The sequence below is a fragment of the Thamnophis elegans genome, chromosome 16 (assembly GCF_009769535.1).
Source record: "Thamnophis elegans isolate rThaEle1 chromosome 16, rThaEle1.pri, whole genome shotgun sequence".
Lineage (NCBI taxonomy): Eukaryota > Metazoa > Chordata > Lepidosauria > Squamata > Colubridae > Thamnophis > Thamnophis elegans.
In genome coordinates, this window is record NC_045556.1 from 19075937 (window position 1) to 19093322 (window position 17386).

The window sequence follows — 17386 nt, forward strand, 5'->3', positions numbered from 1 at the left end:
ACAGTTGTAAAAATAAATAATGAGTAAATTGTGCTGGCTCACTGGTAACTTGTGCAAACCCCTCTTGGTTTGTAACAGGTAAAAAGGTGGCACTTGGAAAGGAGGGGGAAAAAACAAGACATTGATTTGTGGAAATGTGGTGTCTATTTTTGGGAATAGTTCAATCAGTGATAGCAGCAAAAAACAAAGTCATGATTGCAGAGATGGTAATCTTATTCTTGTTTGTTATAGTCATGATTGGTGCAGTTTCATTGGCTGACACTGAACTAATAATAAGGCGAACCTGAAATTATTTTCAGATAATCAGATCTGTATTTTTCCGCCCCTTTCTCCTCCTCTTCTCAGGTTTACGATAGAGACTTGACTTCTTCTGATTTTATGGGTTCAGCAGTCCTAATGCTTCACAAACTGGAACTAAACAGGTAATCCAACACTTATATATTTTTTTCTTTCGAAATGCAGTTATCTATTACAGAGCACTTAAAGTCCTCGGTTCTGTTGCAGCCTATATGGCTTGGTGAATATTTGAGTCTTTTTCAGTGTTCTGCTCTTAAAATAAATATAAGCCTTTTTGTCCCAAAGGTGCTTTTTTCAAGAGGCAACTGGACTTTCTGGTTTTTCTTTGAAGACGTTTCACTTCTCATCCAAGAAGCTTCTTAAGGAAGTAAAGGAAAACCAGGAAGTCAGTTGCCTCTTGAAAAAGCCCCTTTGGGACAACTAGGATCTGGATGACACCCTTAAAGACGGCTTTTGGTTGATTCTGGTTGTTAGCTCTGTGTAATTTTCTTTTTCTCATCTAGGACTACTGAGAGGATTCTTAAACTGGAAGACCCAAACAGCTTGGAGGATGACATGGGCGTGATTGTGCTGAATTTAAGACTTGTTGTGAAGTCAGGCGATATTAAAAGAAATGTAAGTAAGATCATCAGAGCCATTCTGGGTTTCCTGGTAGGAAGGAAGAGATGGACACAGGGCTGGCATCTGTGGTTGTGTGTTGTGGTGCCAGGCAAATTCATACTACAGTGATACCTCAGTACTCCTCATTCATTGGTTCTGGGAGGCACGATGAGTACCAAAAATAATGAGTACCAAAAACAATGGGTACCAAACACATTTTTCCCATAAGGAATAACGTAGTGAGACAGACAAGTTCTTGCTTGTGCGTTGACTACCAAACAAGTGATGAGTGCCACATCAAAATGCATTGAGTACCAACTTCGAGGCGTTTCAAAATGTGGAGTATCAATGTATCATTGTACAACTATTGGGATCCAGTAAGGAAAAGCCACTGCTTGTCACTGCCTTCCTAGTGGTTTCATGAACACATCGGCATAGTTTTCTTGGCAACAGCCTCAAGATGTTTATCCTTTTCTTCCATGGCATAATTTTACGTGCCTGCATGTCCTGAAGAGATGTAGATATATGAGATTGGCTGAGGCTCTTTCATCCAAGTTCCAACTAAACTGGATGCCACTTAACCTCTAAGGTAAAGGTTCCCCTTGCAGATATGTGCTAGTCGTTCCCAACTCTAGGGGGCGGTGCTCATCTCTGTTTCAAAGCCGAAGAGCCAGTGCTGTCTGAAGACGTCTCTGTGGTCATGTGGCCGGCATGACTCAACGCCGAAGGCACACGGAACACTGTTACCTTCCCACCAAAAGTGGTTCCTATTTTTCTACTTCCATTTTTACGTGCTTTCGAACTGCTAGGTTGGCAGAAGCTGGGACAGGTAACGGGAGCTCTCTCCATTATGCGATGCTAGGGATTCGAACTGCTGAATTGCCCTCCTTTCTGATCGACAAGCTCAGTGTCTTAGCCACTGAGCCCCCATGTCCCCACCGCTTAACTTCTAATGCCAGATAAAATCCATCAGGGACTTCATCCTGCTGAGGACAGAGTTGATATCACTGAACTAAAAGTGTGAATGAATAATAGAATGACAGAATTGGAAGGTTTCCTGATCTAAAGGATGGGCTTTGGATGTTAAGGCGAAGAAGAGCTAGCCTAAGTACTATCTCTCTCTGCAGCCAGAATCTGCAGGTGTTCGATGTTTGTAATATTTCGCAAGCCGTCGGCTTTTCCCCCAAGCTTTGAGAAAGCCATTATAGTTGGATTCAGACTGTTGGGAACAGAGCATCACTCACGGGTTGCTCTGCTGGAGGATACGGGGAGTCATTTTTAATATTTACTTACTACTATAACGTTCTGGGCTCCCTGAGTAGCCGTTTCGAAGGTTCTTACATTCCCAAAACAGTGCGGAAACAGATGCTGGAGAGAGGTAGTAAAAAGGATTGGTGAGAATTACCGATTCTTCAGCGACACATCTGCACTGAATTGTAGTCCTATCATTTATGGAGGAGAAAGCTCAGTCAGATTCCAACTATTGCAGCTGTTCTGACCTAGGCTTCCCCAAACCACGAAGCAGACTCCTTGTCCTGACAACAAATCCTTTTGATTAAGTTACTGTGAATTCTGCTCATTCACATCCAGCAAATTCTTTCAAGGGTTCAGTCACAGACCTTATCTGGCTTGGAGAGATGCCAGGCCGATATCTGCAAAACTTGGCAAGGAGTCTCGGAGAGTCACAAACCAATGAAGCGAACTGATGGTCTCCTGCAAACTCCACTCCCCTTTTGCTCCTCTTTTATTTCCTCTGGGAGGGGCCATTCATCGTCCACCTGTGGCCTTACTCCCAAGTAAGTTAGCTGTTCCCTTCGTCTGCGCATGCGCACACTGGGAACAGGCTCCAGCTGTTTCCCAGATGTATTCTTGAAATACGCGCAAACGTGGAACAATATTTGAAGTGGGTCTTTACTGTCAGAGAATAAAGTAGATTTTTTTTAGCTCATATGATTACTAACTATCCCTGCCCCTCTCTCTCTTTCTCCCTCTCCCTCCCTCCCTTCCTCTCTCCCTCCTCTCTCCCTCCCCCCTCTCTCCCGCTCCCTCCCTCTCCCTCCTTCCCTCCCTCTCTCTCCTTCTCCCTCTCCCTCCCTCCCTCCTCCTCCCTCTCCCTCCTTCCCTCCCTCCCTCTCTCTCCCTCCTTCCCTCCCTCTCCCTCCCCCTCCCTCTCTCTCCCCCTCCCTCTCTTCCTCCCTCTCCCTCCTTCCCTCCCTCTCTCTCCCTCCTTCCCTCCCTCTTCCTCCCCCCTCTCTCCCCCTCCCTCTCTCCCCCCTCTCTCTCATTTTTGTTTTGCGGATCCTCTCTTGGATGTCCCCTGTTGCACTTCTGGGGTGTGTGTGCATGCAGCGATGGCCAAACCGAAGGAGATGCTCTGTACCGAAGGTAACACATTCTTTGTCCCCATAGTTCTGTTATTGTAGGTTTGTGTTTTTTTTCCCTTCAGCTGGAAAAAAAAGCCAGCCAGCTGCTTGTAGTAATGAAAAGCAGAAATGGGTACGTTGAATGCAGATGGAGGTCCATTTTGCTGAGCATCTTCTTTCCAGAAGCTTCTTTTTCAGCATCAAACATTGTCAGCACTGCCAAGCGAGGAGCTCCTGTCAGCCCTTCCATAGCAAGAATTCGGTGTCTTGTGTGAAGTTGTTCTAAATTGGAAGCAGGCCTACTGAAATCTGTCAGTACGTCTGGCAGATTCGGGGGTAGGAGAACATATGTTGCGATGTCAGCCTTATATTTCTATCCTTTTTTAAAGGATTGCAGTCTATCAATAATACATCACATGTATTAATGCGCCGGGGAAGATTTAGCACAGATCAAATCCACACGGAATCTACAAGGAGATTCCTGGAATTTAAAACCAGTGGAATAGAAGGGTGTTTTTTTTTAAAGGTTGTCTCTCGCTTTCTGTTCTTCTTTAGCTTCTCTCTGAAGCTTCCAAGGGGGCAAAGAGGATGCCTCTGGGAAGGTTTGCCAGGTGAAAGAGAATTGGTCCCTTCAAAAGTTACCATCAAAGCGACATGTTTAATGTTGCAGAGGGAGAAAATGTGGGTTTTGTTGTATTAACAGAGCTTCATCAATAATTATGCAGTTAATTAAATCAATCTTCTAGGTTTTTCTGTTTTTAGTAGGACTCAAACATTGTCTTGTTTTGTTTCGCTTTGATTCATATGGCCCTTCTTTCTTTCTTTCCTTCCTTCCCTCTCTCCTTCCTTCCTTCTGTATTCCTTATTTCCTCCTCCTTTTTCTATTCCTTCCTTCCTTGAGATTTTGCAGGATCCTTCCCCTGCCAGGCTCACCAAGCCACACCCACAGAACCGGTAGTAAAAAACTTTGAATTTCACCATTGGTTTTAATTCTGTCTTGAATGGATCACCAAACCTGCATTTCTAAAAGTTGGCCTCTTGGTTTCTACTTGGGGTAGAGAGCTGAGGCTCCTGAGTTTCTGTCTCCCTTAAGATTTCCATTTTTCTTTTAGGGGAAATATAACATTCTGCCTTTTTAATATTTCTCAAAGTATTTCATTTTTCTAGGAGTGAAGTGGGTGCTAACTTTATACACTAGGTATTGGGAAGTCCTTTTAGTCATTCTTACAAAACAGAAAGGAAGAATTTTTGTTTGTTGCTGTTAGTCGTGAAGTCATGTCTGACCCATCGCGACCCCATGGACAACGTTCCCCCAGGCCTTCCTGTCCTCTACCATCCTCTGGAGTCCATTGAAGCTCACTCCAACTGCTTCAGTGACTCCATCCATCCACCTCATTCTCTGCCATCCCCTTCTCCTTTTTCCCTCAATCCTTCCCAGCATTATGCTCTTCTCCAGTGAGTCCTTCCTTTTCATTAGGTGGCCAAAGTATTTTGAGTTTCATCTTCAGGAGCTGGCCTTCAAAAGAGCAGTCAGGGTTGATCTCCTCTAGGACTGACCGGTTGGATCACCTTGCAGGCCAAGGGACTCACAGGAGTCTTCTCCAGCACCAGAGTTCAAAGGCCTTCATTCTTTGGTGCTCAGCCTTTCTTATGGTCCAACTTTCACAGCTATCCATTGCAACTGGGAAAACCGTAGCCTTGACTATAGGCACTTTTGTTGGCAGAGTTTTTAGAATGCTGTCTAGATTTCCAAAACCTTTCCTCCCCAGGTGCAAGCGTCTTTTAATTTCTTGGCTGCAGTCCCCATCTGCGGTGATCTTGGAGCCCAGGAAAATAAAATTGTCACTCCTACAAGGAAAGATTAGGGAAGGAGAAATCCTGTACAGGCTTTTGTCATTGTGTATTGCTGCCACTAGAGGGCAGTCAGGTCTCAGCACATGGTGCCCATGCTGTCAATGGATATATAGAAGGATTTTTTTAAGCTTCTGTGGGCATCCCAGAGCCACTAAAGAATTTCCCAGCAAGCCTACAGTACTTGGGCTACTCTTGACAAAGCAGTATTTCCTTCTTTATTGATTCTTCTGCCACAGTAAAAGGCCGGCGTTGTACATCAATAACTATCTTTAGTTAGGAAACACCGAGCTGGGGAAACATTGCTGGCACTTGCTCCCTTTCTTCTTTTCTCCCATTTTCTCCCTCTCCTTTTTTTCTTTTTTTTGTAATGGATCATAAAGTCAACAAAGGAAAAATAAAAGAGAGCAGGGAGGATGCCAATATTTTGGGGAGTAGTTGAGAGGCTATTGGAAGAAGCAATGCACTAAGCAATCTTCCCTTTGTTTGGCATTGTCTTCACGAGCTAGACTACAAGGTCCATCAGCCTCAGCCAGGCTGCGTATTTCCCCCGCTGGTTTGAAGTTTAGGTATCGGCTCCATGTTCAGGCACCACAAAACTTTCTTTTTCCTGTGCATGTAGCATTTTTTAAAAACCTCACCAGCAATCACATTTTCTAGCATCATGGAACTAGGTTATAAGTTCATTGGTTATTTAAAGTAACTGAATTATATCATTTTGACAGCACAGATTGCTTTTAGATCCAAGTGATATGTAAATATCACCAGCAATATTAATCAAAGCTCTGTAAGTCGTAAAATAAGAGGATGATTTTCACTGTCCTTGGATTGTCCAGCCAGGAGACCTTCGATCTTCTCCCCATGGGAGTTGTTTGTTAGGATACCTCCTCCGTTGGCATTCCTCAAGACTTCCTGTTCCATTTTAATTCTTTTTTAAAGCTTTTTCTCAATGCAACTTTAACTTTAAATGTGTTTTAATTGGCTTGAAAGTTTTTTAAAGCAAAAGTTTTTAAAATGACATAATGGAGTAACAGATTTGGAAGGGACCTTGAAGGTCCTGTAGTCCACCCCCCCTTCAAGCAGGAAACACTATACCATTTCAGATAAATAGTTGTCCAATCTCTTTTTAAACATCTCCAATCTTGGAGCACCCACCATTTCTGGAGGCAAGCTGTTCCACTGATTAATTGTTCTAACTGTCAGGAAATTTCTCCTTAGTTCTAGGTTGCTTCTCTCCCTGATTAATTTCCACCCATTGCTTCTTATCCTGCTCTCAGGTGCTTTGGAGAATAGCTTGACTCCGTCTTCTTTGTGGCAACTCCTGAGATATTGGAACACTGCTATCATGTCTCCCCTAGTGCTTCTTTTCATTGAACTAGACATACCCAGTTACTTCTTGCAACTGTTCATATGCTTTAACCTCCAGTTCCATCATCATCTTCGTTGCTCTTCTCTGCATTCTTTCTGGACTCTGGGCATCTTTTATACATTGTGGCAACCAAAACTGGATGCAGATTCATATGTTCTTGATTCTCACCCTCAATTATCCAGGATCCCACCAAGTCTAGAAAGAATAACACTAGAATAGAATAGATGAGTTGGAAGGGACCTTGGAGGTCTTCTAGTCCAGCCCCTGCTCAAGTAGGAGAACCTATACCATTTCAGATAACTAGCTGTCTAGTCTCTTCTTAAAAACCTCCAGTGATGGAGCACCCATGATTTCTGAAGGCAAGTGTGGTTAATTGTCCTCACTGTTAGGAAGTTTCTCCTTAATCCCAGGATGCTTCTTTCCTTGATTAGTTTCCATCCGTTGTTTCTTGACCTGCCCTCTGCTGCTTTGGAAAATAAGTTGAACTCTCTCTTCTTTGTGGTAGACCCTTAGATATTGGAACACTGCTGTCATTGATAGTGATATTGATTTTAATATATAATTATAATATGTTTAATTATTTAAATTCAATATATTGATATTGAAACACTTCTTCAGAATTAAACAGATCCAAAATTCATAATGTTATAAGAAGCTCTGTTTACCCAGAATGTGGATTCGTCTGCTGCTTATTTTAAAAGTCTTGGGTTATACTAAGATTTTCTTCAGTAAAATGGGTAAAAATTACACAGAAAAAAAAATGTTAAACATGAAAAGGATGGTTCTTTTCTGACCCAGCCTTAGCAGAACCAAGAAACAGACACCTTTCCCCCCAAAAAACCCTTTTTATTTAGCTACTGTGAATTAATGGCACTGAAAAGTCCAGGCAATAGTCCTTCAAAGGGTTAACAGACCTTATCAGTTCCTTGGGATGATTGAAAGGCATGAGCTCCCAGCTGCAAAGCTGCAAATTAAGTGCTGGCAAGTAGTCTTTGAGGCATGAAACAGGATGAGCCAAATCTTCAGAAATACAAACTGTTGTCTCCTACAACTACCACTCCCATTTCCTTCTATTTATTCCCCAGCCAGGGCAGGACCATTCAGCATCCACATGTGCTTTTCTTCCTGAGTTGACTCCTTGTCCTCAGTTGTTCTCCTCTCCTAACAGCTCTGCACATACGTGCATCTGGAATAGGCCCCAGCTGTTCTTCCTCCCCACTTATCTCAGCTTCCAAAGGCGGCTGCCTGTCTGGTGGCTGGGAAATGTCAGAGGGCCTTGGCTCTATCTCTGTGTCTGATACAGAGCATTCATCCGAGCCTTCCCCAGACTCCAGAACTGGCCCAGGTTCCTCCCCAACCTCTTCATCATCCAAGTCTGGTGGGCCACAATGGGTTCAGACTCTGCTTCTAGACTCATTCCTTTGTTCCCCCAAGATAGCCTTCCTTTTTGTGTGACCTCACAGAAAATAGAAATTGATCTATGCCTGAAGTTTAAAATTTTGTCTGGAAGTGTGTCTAGCCTTTTAGAGAATCATAATTGTAAACAGTAAAGGATTGTCTTGAGCGGTTTAAGAGAACATGTCAGGGTTCCAAATAGCATCCAAAAGTAAATCAGAGTCCGAGACAAAAGATTCCTCAAAATTCCAATTTATTAAGAGAGCCATGTTGGCACAAAACCCAAATCTGAAGCCTTCTCAGTTTTCCCACCCAGTTGAAAGTTCCAGATCTTGCCCCCACACCCACAAGTCCATCACGTGGCCTAATCTCCCGCTGCCATGCTGGCAGTTCCACCCATCCAGTTCCAGTTAGGTGCAGAGACAAAGGATGACCTTGACTTTCTAGAAAGAATTTTGTTATGGCTACATAGCATCTAACTCCGTACAATCCCCCCCCCTCCCATTTTCCCACAATAGAAAATGCATAGTAGAATAATAGAAAGTGTGGCAGGCCAAAGATCCAAAAGAAAAGGTGACTTCCAGGCCCGACAGAACACCAATTTGCATCCAAAACTGGTAACCTTCCTTCCCATGGCAATCTTTATTTTTCCATGCTCTGGATATCCTCCCAAACCATCAAATATGTGGACCAGCTAAAAAAAAAAAGGGGATTCCCTATTCTAGTAGCAGTTTTTCTTATTTGAATTTCCATTAATGCTCAGAAACTGTTTGCTTTTGTTATTGTTCATCTGTTAAGCAATCAATTATTACTGTTTGGATTATTAATTTATTTTGCACTGCCTCTTTCTCAAATCAAGTGACTCGGGCAGCACACCACCATTGATAGGACTTAGTTTCTCTTCGTTGCCCAAGTGATGATAATGGGTAAACATTTAATTAATTTTCAGTTTTTCTCCATTCCCCTGTGAGGTTTAGCAGTATTTTGACGGCGGGTGAGACGGTAATAACTGGAACAAGCCCGTTCTGAAATTCGTGGAAGATGGAAGGAAGGAAAGAAAGTAGAAGCAGATTTGCTGCTTTCTGGGCCAGTGGCTTTCTTGGGAGGTTTGGCATGCAAGAGGCAGTTGTCAACAGCTTCATTAGAGCCTCTAATCTCCGGTTGGCTTTGCGTAAGGGATGGAAACCTTTGCAGCGTGAGGCACGCTTTGCACCCTCAGAGGGCACCGAGCGGGCAAAGGGCTCTTGCTCCAAGGATGCGAACCCCCGGCCTTTTCTCCTGCCCGCGCCACGTGTGCAGAAACCAAACCAAATTGATTGCCACCTTGGTGTTCAAATAATTGGATAAATTGGCCGCAGAAACAAATAGGAGTTGAAGCAAGGCCAAAGAAGGAAGCCCATCTCCCTTCTGTGTGCGTGCAATTCTTTTTTTTTTTTTTGCCTCCCGTCCCACCTCACTGGTTTTCTTATTTTTATTTGTCCATCTCCAAGAATTCCGCTTTGGGCTATTGTCCTGTTGAAGCATTTTAAACAACTATGGGATTCTACTGCATGTGTGCTCATCTGCCTCCTTTCATTTGTCTAAATTTTTTCTCTCTCTTCCTATGGGAAAAAAAAATACTTCTCCGGAACGGTTATCCTGCCTAATGAGCAGAGCCAGGGGTGGGGTGGGGTGGGGGGCACCGAGGCGTCCCAACGAGAGCCGCAAACCATTTTCCTTTCGGGCTGGGTTGCTGCTTTGACCTCTTCACAGGTCTTTTTGTCCCCCCTGTCACATCTTTGAAAGGACAGGAGTTTGAAAGACGGCTTCATCTTGGCCGGGGCAGCTTCTGCCGGAGCATCGTCTCAACACATCAGAAGTTTTGCGTTTGAGGGTTTGGGAAACATCTAAGCCAGTGTTTCTCAACCTTGGCGACTTTAAGTCCTGTGGACTTCAACTCCCAGAATTCCCCAGCCAGCAGAGCTGGCTGGGGGATTCTGAGAGTTGAAGTCCACAGGACTTAAAGTCGCCAAGGTTGAGAAACACTGATCTAAGCAAAACACAACAGATAACCCAACTTTTGGATCAAGCGCTCTGGCTGTTTGCGAGTTCCGTTAGGACACGCTAAAAAAAGGCGTGACCGTCTTCCAAAATTTAAATGTGGCTCCAACAAAAAACGTTAGTTTCTTCAAAACGTATTGGTTTTTCCCCCAATAAACGAGGGTCATCTATAAGAGCTTGGTCAAAAGATTAGCTTGGATACTCTTGTATGGCTTCCCCCTCGCTTGTCAGAAGGTCGCAAAAGATGATCACATGACTCCAGGACACTGCAACCGTCATAAAAATGAGCTAATTGCCAAGTGTCTGGACTTTGAATACATGAGCCATAAACCATAAAAGCCATAGAAAAGGATGCCATATACAGAAGGATAGAATCAAGATCACGTGAAATGTTAACACCACTTTATAAGGCCTTGGTAAGGCCACACTTGGAATTCTGCATGCAGTTTTGGTCGCCACAATTTTAAAAAGATGTGGAGACTCTAGAAAGAGTGCAGAGAAGAGCAACAAAGAGGATTAGGGGACTGGAGGCTAAAACATATGAAGAACGGTTGCAGGAACTGGGTATGTCTACTTTTGATGAAAAGAAGGACTAGGGGAGACATGAGAGCAGTCCTCCAATATCTCAGGGGTTAACACTCAGAAGAGGGAGTCAAGCTATTCTCCAAAGCACCTGAGGGCAGGACAAGAAACAATGGGTGGAAACTAATCAAGGAGAGAAGCAACTTAGAACTAAGAAGGAATTTCCTGACAGTGAGAACAATTAATCAGTGGAACAGCTTCCCTCCAGAAGTTGTGAATGCTCCAACACTGGAAGTTTTTAAGAAGATGCTGGATAACCATTTGTCTCAAATGGTATAGGGTTTCCTGTCTAGGCAGGGGGTTGGACTAGAAGACCTCCAAGGTCCCTTCCAGCTTTCTGTTCTGTTCTGTTCTATTCTGTTCCTGTTCCTGTTCCTGTTCCTGTTCCTGTTCTTATTCCTATTCTTATTCCTATTCTTATTCCTATTCCTATTCCATATTTTATGTTCTGTTCTGTCCTGTCCTATTCTATTCTTATTTCTGTTCCATTCCATACATACAATTATATTATTCAATTATTATTCTATTCCATTTCCTATTCCTATTCTATATTTTCTATTCTGTTCTGTTCTGTTCTTATTCCTGTTCCATTCCATACATTCAAATATATTATTCCATTCCATGCCATGCCATGTCATTCTTGTGTGTGAGATGGGAAGACTCATTTTTGCTTTAACAGCTTGTTTCCTGATGGAATCTGAGGCGCCTTCCAAAATCTGCCTGCTATGCCACGAGTTTGCATCCGCTTCCTAAATAAAAGGCAGTTCTCTACAATGCATCTTTTGGAGCCAACTTTCTGGCCAGCAATGCTGCTTTTGATTCAAAACTCCAAATATTTTCTTTCTTCCCTTCCCTGCGCCCTTCTATTTTTCTCCCCTTTCCCCTTTCCTCCCCTCTCTGAGTGTTTCATTCCTGTAACACACCGAGTCTCCCAAGAAACAAAAAGAAAAGAATTTAAAGAAAGCAATCCCAAAGTGTGGGGTGTCTATTATGCCTTTCTGGGAAAGGCATAGATTTTTTAAAAAATCTCCTTTCCTCTCCCCACCCCTGCAGAACAAGGAGGGGAGGGGAGGAACCTAGGGAGGCCTAGCGTGTGTGTGTGTGTGTGTGTGTGTGTGTGTGTGTGTGTGTGTGTGTGTGTGTTCAAAAGCAGTGGGAGGAATGGCTTTGGATGGGAAGGCAGCAAGTGCGGCATCCAACCCGGCTGCCTTATGCGCGGAAATGTTCAAAGTGCAGGGGAGATAGATAAAGCCCTTTGATGGGGGAGTGGATATTTCCCAGGGACATTGCAAGCCATAATCCAGATGTTCTCCTCTAATGCAACGAGTGTCCATGGAAAGGCGAGGAGCTCCTCGCCAAATGGAGCCGGCTGCAGACTTTGGCCCTTTCCCTCCCCTGCTGTCTGGCCATATGGAAGCAATCTCCCGGTCCTTTTTAATGGCCAGCCTTTAGATTCCCGTTTTTTTTTTTCCCAGGGACCCTCCCGGAGCTCGAGCGGGCCTGGCTTTTTATGGACAAGCGAGGAAGCCGAGCGCTTTCCAAGACAAACAGTTTTCCATTTGGAAAAGGGGGAAAAAAATAGGGAGCCACACAATTATTTTTTACTGTGGAAGGTATTTTATATGGAAGGGCCAGCTTTTCCGTTAGGCAATTGGCTGACTGCAGCTTTGATCTTTGGGTGACATTTCTCTCCCACTCCTCTCTCTCTTTCTCTCCCTCCTTCCCTCCCCCTCCCCCCTCTTTCTTTCCTTCCTTCCACCCTCCTTTTTTTCTTTCCTTCCACCCTCCTTTCTTTCTTTCCTTCATTCCTTCTTCCCTCCCTCTTTCCTTCTTTCCTTCTTCCCTCCTTTCTTCCATTTTATCTTTCTTCTTCCTTCCTTTCTTTTTTATTTCTTTCTTTCCTTTCTTCTTCCCTCGCTCCCTCCTTTTTTCTTTCTTCCTTCTTCCTTCCCTCTCTCCCCCTTCCCCTTCCTTCCTCCTTTATTTTTTTCCTTCCTTCCCCCTCCCTCCCTCCCTCCCTGCCTTCTTTCTTTCTTTCTTTCTTTCTTTCTTTCTTTCTTTCTTTCTTTCTTTCTTTCTTTCTTTTCCCCCTCCCACCTCAAAGGATGGTTGAAAGGGAAAATGGGAGAGGGGGGGAAGAGTTTTCTGCTGTGAGGGAGAAAAAGATATGTCAGAGTACAGGTAGTCCTCGACTTACAAAAATTTGTTTAACTTTAGTGACTGTTCAAAGTCTCGGGGGCACCAAAAAAAGCGACTTACGACCATTTTTCACACTACAATCACGGCAGCATCCCCATGGTCATTCGATCAAAATTCAGGCGCTTGGCAACTGGCTCACATTTATGATGGCTGCAGTGTCCCGGCGGGTCATGTGGTCCAGATTCAGTTAACAACCGTGTCAGTCACTTAGCAACCACAATGATTCACTTAACAACTGGAGCAAGAAAGGTCATAAAATGGGGCAAACTGACTTAACAAATGTCTCACTTCGCAACAGAAATTTTGGTCTCAATTGCGGTCATAAGGAAGAGAGAGAGAGAAGGAAAGAGCCATGGAGGGAGGGAAGGAGGAAGAGGGAGAGAGAGGGAGAGAGATGGAGGGAGGAAGGAAGAGGGAGAGAGAAGGGAAGAGAGGGGGGAGAGGAAAGACACAGGAAGGGAAGAAGGAAGAGGGAGAGAGATAGAGGGAGGGAGGGAGGGAGGGAGGAAGAAAGAGAGAAGGAGAGAGAGAGAGAAAGAGAAGGAAAGAGACATGGAGGGAGGGAAGGAGGAAGAGAGAGGGAGAGATACGGAGGGAGGAAGAGTGGGAGAGAGAGATGGAGGGAGGGAGGAAGAGGGAGAGAGAGGGGGAGGGTGAGAGGGAGAGGGAGAGAGAGAGAAGGAAAGACACAGGGTGGGAGGGAGAGGGAGAGGGGAGGGAGAGGGAGGGAGGGAGACATGAAGGGAGAGAGCAAGAGAGGGAAAGAGATGAAGGGAGGGAGGGGGAGGGAGGGGGGAGGAAGAGAGGGGGAGGGAGAGGGAGAGAGGGGGAGGAAGAGGGTGAGAAAGGGTGTGTGAGAGAGGGGGAGAGAGAGATGAAGGGAGGGAGGAAGGGAGAGAGAGGGGGGGGAGGGAGGGAGGGAGAGCATTGTTTGGTCATCTCTCTTAGTCATTTCCCAGTTGGACTATTGCAATATGCTCTCCAAGGGGCTGCCCTTGAAGATTGTTTGGAAGCTACAGCCGATTAGAGTGCAGTGGCTCAAGCAACGGTGGGTGTATCTCAAGGCACTTGCATATAACATCTGCATGAACAGCTGCTGTTGGTTGCCAATTGGCTTCACCTTTAAGCCTTTCATCTTTTGGGTATCTTAGGGACCACTTTCCCCCAAGAACATCTGTCTACCTAGCAAGTTTCCCTCGATTGGCCACATGCACATCTTCTCAGTTCCTCTGAAATTGTGCCCCCTCTCCTGGTGTGTGATCACAATTTCCCTCTCCTGCCTTTTAGGAAATTAGCCACAACCTGATCATTCCATCCAATCCGGGCAATTGCTTTGTTGTCACTTCCTCTTGGGTCACGCGATGGAGTCTTTTATTGTTATGGTTAATGCCTCCACCCAGGATTCTCAGTTCCATAAGAACATTATGTAGTTGTTGCTTCTTTTTTTTATTTTTGTACACTGACTATATGGCTTAAAACCAATTATACATCGGAGGCTTGTAGGCTGTTCAGTCTTGGTAGATTGGAGTGGCCTACCAGCTCTGTAAATAAATAAATGGACTAGCCTCTATTTGCAGCTATTCCTCCGAGTATTCTCCTGTTAATAAGAAGGGTTTTAATCTCAGAGCAGTGATAAACGGAATTGGAGGGCAGGAGACGCTGCGGCGAAAAGGAGCTTGAAGTGGGAAGAGTTGGCAACAATTCTAAGGTGGGGGAAAAAGGTAGTAGAAGTAGCTAATGTGAGTTTATAAAAAGCTTAGTGAAGATCTGAAAACAAGGAAGGAGGCTTTAGAAGGGAGGGGTTGCTAAGGAATTTAGCAAGAAACTCCCTTCTGGACCAAAGTCCAAAAAAGGCTAAGAGAAATTTTATTTTATTTTATTTTTTTATTATTTTATTTTATTATTTTATATTATTTAATTTTAATTTAATTTTATTGTTTTATTTTATTTTATTTTTTATTTTATTTTATTTTTTATTATTTTATTATTTTATTATTTTATTTTATTTTATTATTTTATTTTATTTTATTTTATTATTATTTTTTATTTTTTTACTATTTTATTATTTTATTTTATTTTATTATTTAGTCAAGCATGTATTAGATAATAGATATAAGTATAAACATGATTAGGAATACATGAAATGAATACAAATACAACATTAGCACAGGGACGGTAGGCACATTGCTGCGCTTATGCACGCCCCCTTAAAGACCTCTTAGGAATGGGGTGGGGTCGACAGTAGACAGTCTGAGGTTAAAATTTTGGGGGTTTGGGGAAGAAACCACAGAGTCAGGTAGAGCATTCCAGGCATTGACGGCCCTGTTGCTAAAGTCACATTTTCTGCAATCGAGTTTGGAGTGGCTTACCATCAGTTTGTATCTATTGTGAGCTCGTATGTTGTTGTGGTTGAAGCTGAAGTATTCATTTACAGGTAGGACATTGTAGCAGATAATTTTGTGTATTACGCTTAGATGAGACCGAAGGCGGCATAGTTCTAAATTGTCTAGCCCCAAAATTTCAAGTCTGGTGGCATAAGATATTCTGTTGTGAGCAGAGTGGAGGACTCTTCTCGTGAAATATCTCTGGGCTCTCTCGATTGTATTAATGTCCGATATGCAGCACGGGTTCCAGACAGATGAGCTGTATTTGAGAATTGGTCTAGCAAAAGTTTTGTAGGCTCTGGTTATCAGTACAATATTACCAAAGAAGAAGCTATGCAAGATTAGGTTAACAACTCTTAATGCCTTTTTGGCAATGTTGCTACAGTGAGCTTTGGAACTTAGATCATTTGAGATGAATACTCCCAAGGTCCTTGACAGAGTGAGGGCCATCTACAAGGTCATGTCCACCCAGTTTGTATTTGGTGTTCTGATTTTTTTTGCCAATGTGTAAGAACAGAGGATTTGTTGGAATTCCTGGAAGCCAAGCACTCAAACATATCTGCCACCAACAGGCATGTAGAGATAAACAACATCTACATACCGTTCAAAAGAGACAATCAAAAAGCCTTAAAAAGTCAGCTTTGAGTTGTTGGAAAGTTGTTGTGGAACACTTAAGCCATTCAGGACACTTTTAAAAGGAAATCTATACATTTACGTAATCAATTTATGTAGTCACCCATCTCACAATCGTGACCTGTAGCGTACATAGCATTAAAACCAAACCAACCAAGGGAAATAATAAAAATAATGACAGCTGAGGACAAATCAGGAAGCACAAATTCACAGTGATGGGCACAACTGACCTCTAAACCTCATGCCTGAGGGAACGTCCTGGAGAACAGTCACATTTAGAGACAAAATAAATCCACCTTTTAATGTCCCCTCCCTTTAAATACGTCAATAAACGCAGAAACTGGGTGGAAACAGTTTGCTGATGTGTGTATGGAGGAATATCACAGGGTACAAATAGAATAATTTGGTTCTTCCTCTAGGGGAGGCTGTACACTCCTGCTTTCAGTTTCAGTTGCCAAGATTCAATCTTTAGACACCTTTGGCCTGGTTGACCGAATTAGAATAACAGAATTGGAAGGGACCTTGGTGGTCTTCTAGTCCAACCCCCTGCTTAGGCAGGAAACCCTACGCCAGTGATGGCGAACCTTTTTGTTGTTGGGTGCCAAAAATGCAAGGGCCCATAATGCAAAGTCCTCCCCCACGTGCTCTCCCCACCCCATGTACCCCGAACTGCTCACCTCCAAGCTGAGCTTGGAATTTCCTCTGGAGGGCCAGGGGAAGCTGTTTTCAACTCCGGAGCATGGGGAGGATGAAAAATGGGGCCAAAGGGCCAACCGGAAGTTTGGAAATGATCCATTTCAGGCTCCCGGGAGGCCTCCGAGGGGGCCGGGGGAGGTGGTTTTCGCCCTCCCCAGGCTTCAGGAAAGCTTTCCTGGAGTCTGGGGAGGGTGAAAGCGATCATTTCCAAACTTCCGGTTGGCCAGTTAGTCTCGTTTTTCACCCTCCCCAGGCTCCGGAGGCTTTCCTGGAAAAGGCCAAAAATCAACTGGCCAGCATGTGTATGCATGATGGAGCTGACGTGCCACAGCTTCCCAAATTGTCATTTTTTTTCCTCCCTCAATTTTAGGCAACCTTCATGAGGACCAGCAGGCTGGTGGACACGCTGCAAAAAAATCAGTTGTGGAATGGAACAGTGACTGCGGCTTTGCTGGAAGGAAGGAACATTCCCATGGGGGCCATGACCCACATCTTCGTTTTGTTGAAAATGGGCCAGGAAAAATTCCAAAGCAAGGTAAGAGGGATTTGAGACATGTCTGCGACCAACTGGTGTGATTTGAAGCGAGCCTGTCCATATTATACACTCTATTGCCCAAAGTATTCGCTCACCTGCCTTTCCTCGCATATGAACTTACTGTAAGCGACCTCCCATTCCTAATCCATAGGGTTCAATATGACGTTGGTCCACCCTTTGCAACTATAACAGCTTCAACTCTTCTGGGAAGGCTGTCCACAAGGTTTAGGAGTGTGTTTATGGGAATTTTTGACCATTCTTCCAGAAGCGCATTTGTGAGGTCACACACTGATGTTGGACGAGTTTACGTGGCCTACCACTTCGTTGTTGTCGTTCCCAAAAACTTCCACATTCTTATAATACAGCGGACAGTTGACTGTGGAATATTTAGGAGCGAGGAAATGTCACAACTGGATTTGTTGCACAAGTGGCATCCTATCAC

The 17386-nt window shown here is 44.0% G+C and overlaps 1 protein-coding gene across 1 annotated transcript in view; it reads left to right on the forward strand.

Annotated features, from left to right (window-relative positions):
- Positions 1-17386, forward strand: part of MCTP2 (multiple C2 and transmembrane domain containing 2) — a 158202-nt gene that overhangs the window by 66378 nt on the left and 74438 nt on the right. Inside the window, exons 6-9 of the mRNA XM_032233653.1 lie at positions 346-422; positions 801-912; positions 3247-3282; positions 16780-16944. Of these exons, the coding sequence (XP_032089544.1) occupies positions 346-422; positions 801-912; positions 3247-3282; positions 16780-16944 (390 nt within the window). The remainder of the gene's footprint in view (positions 1-345; positions 423-800; positions 913-3246; positions 3283-16779; positions 16945-17386) is intronic.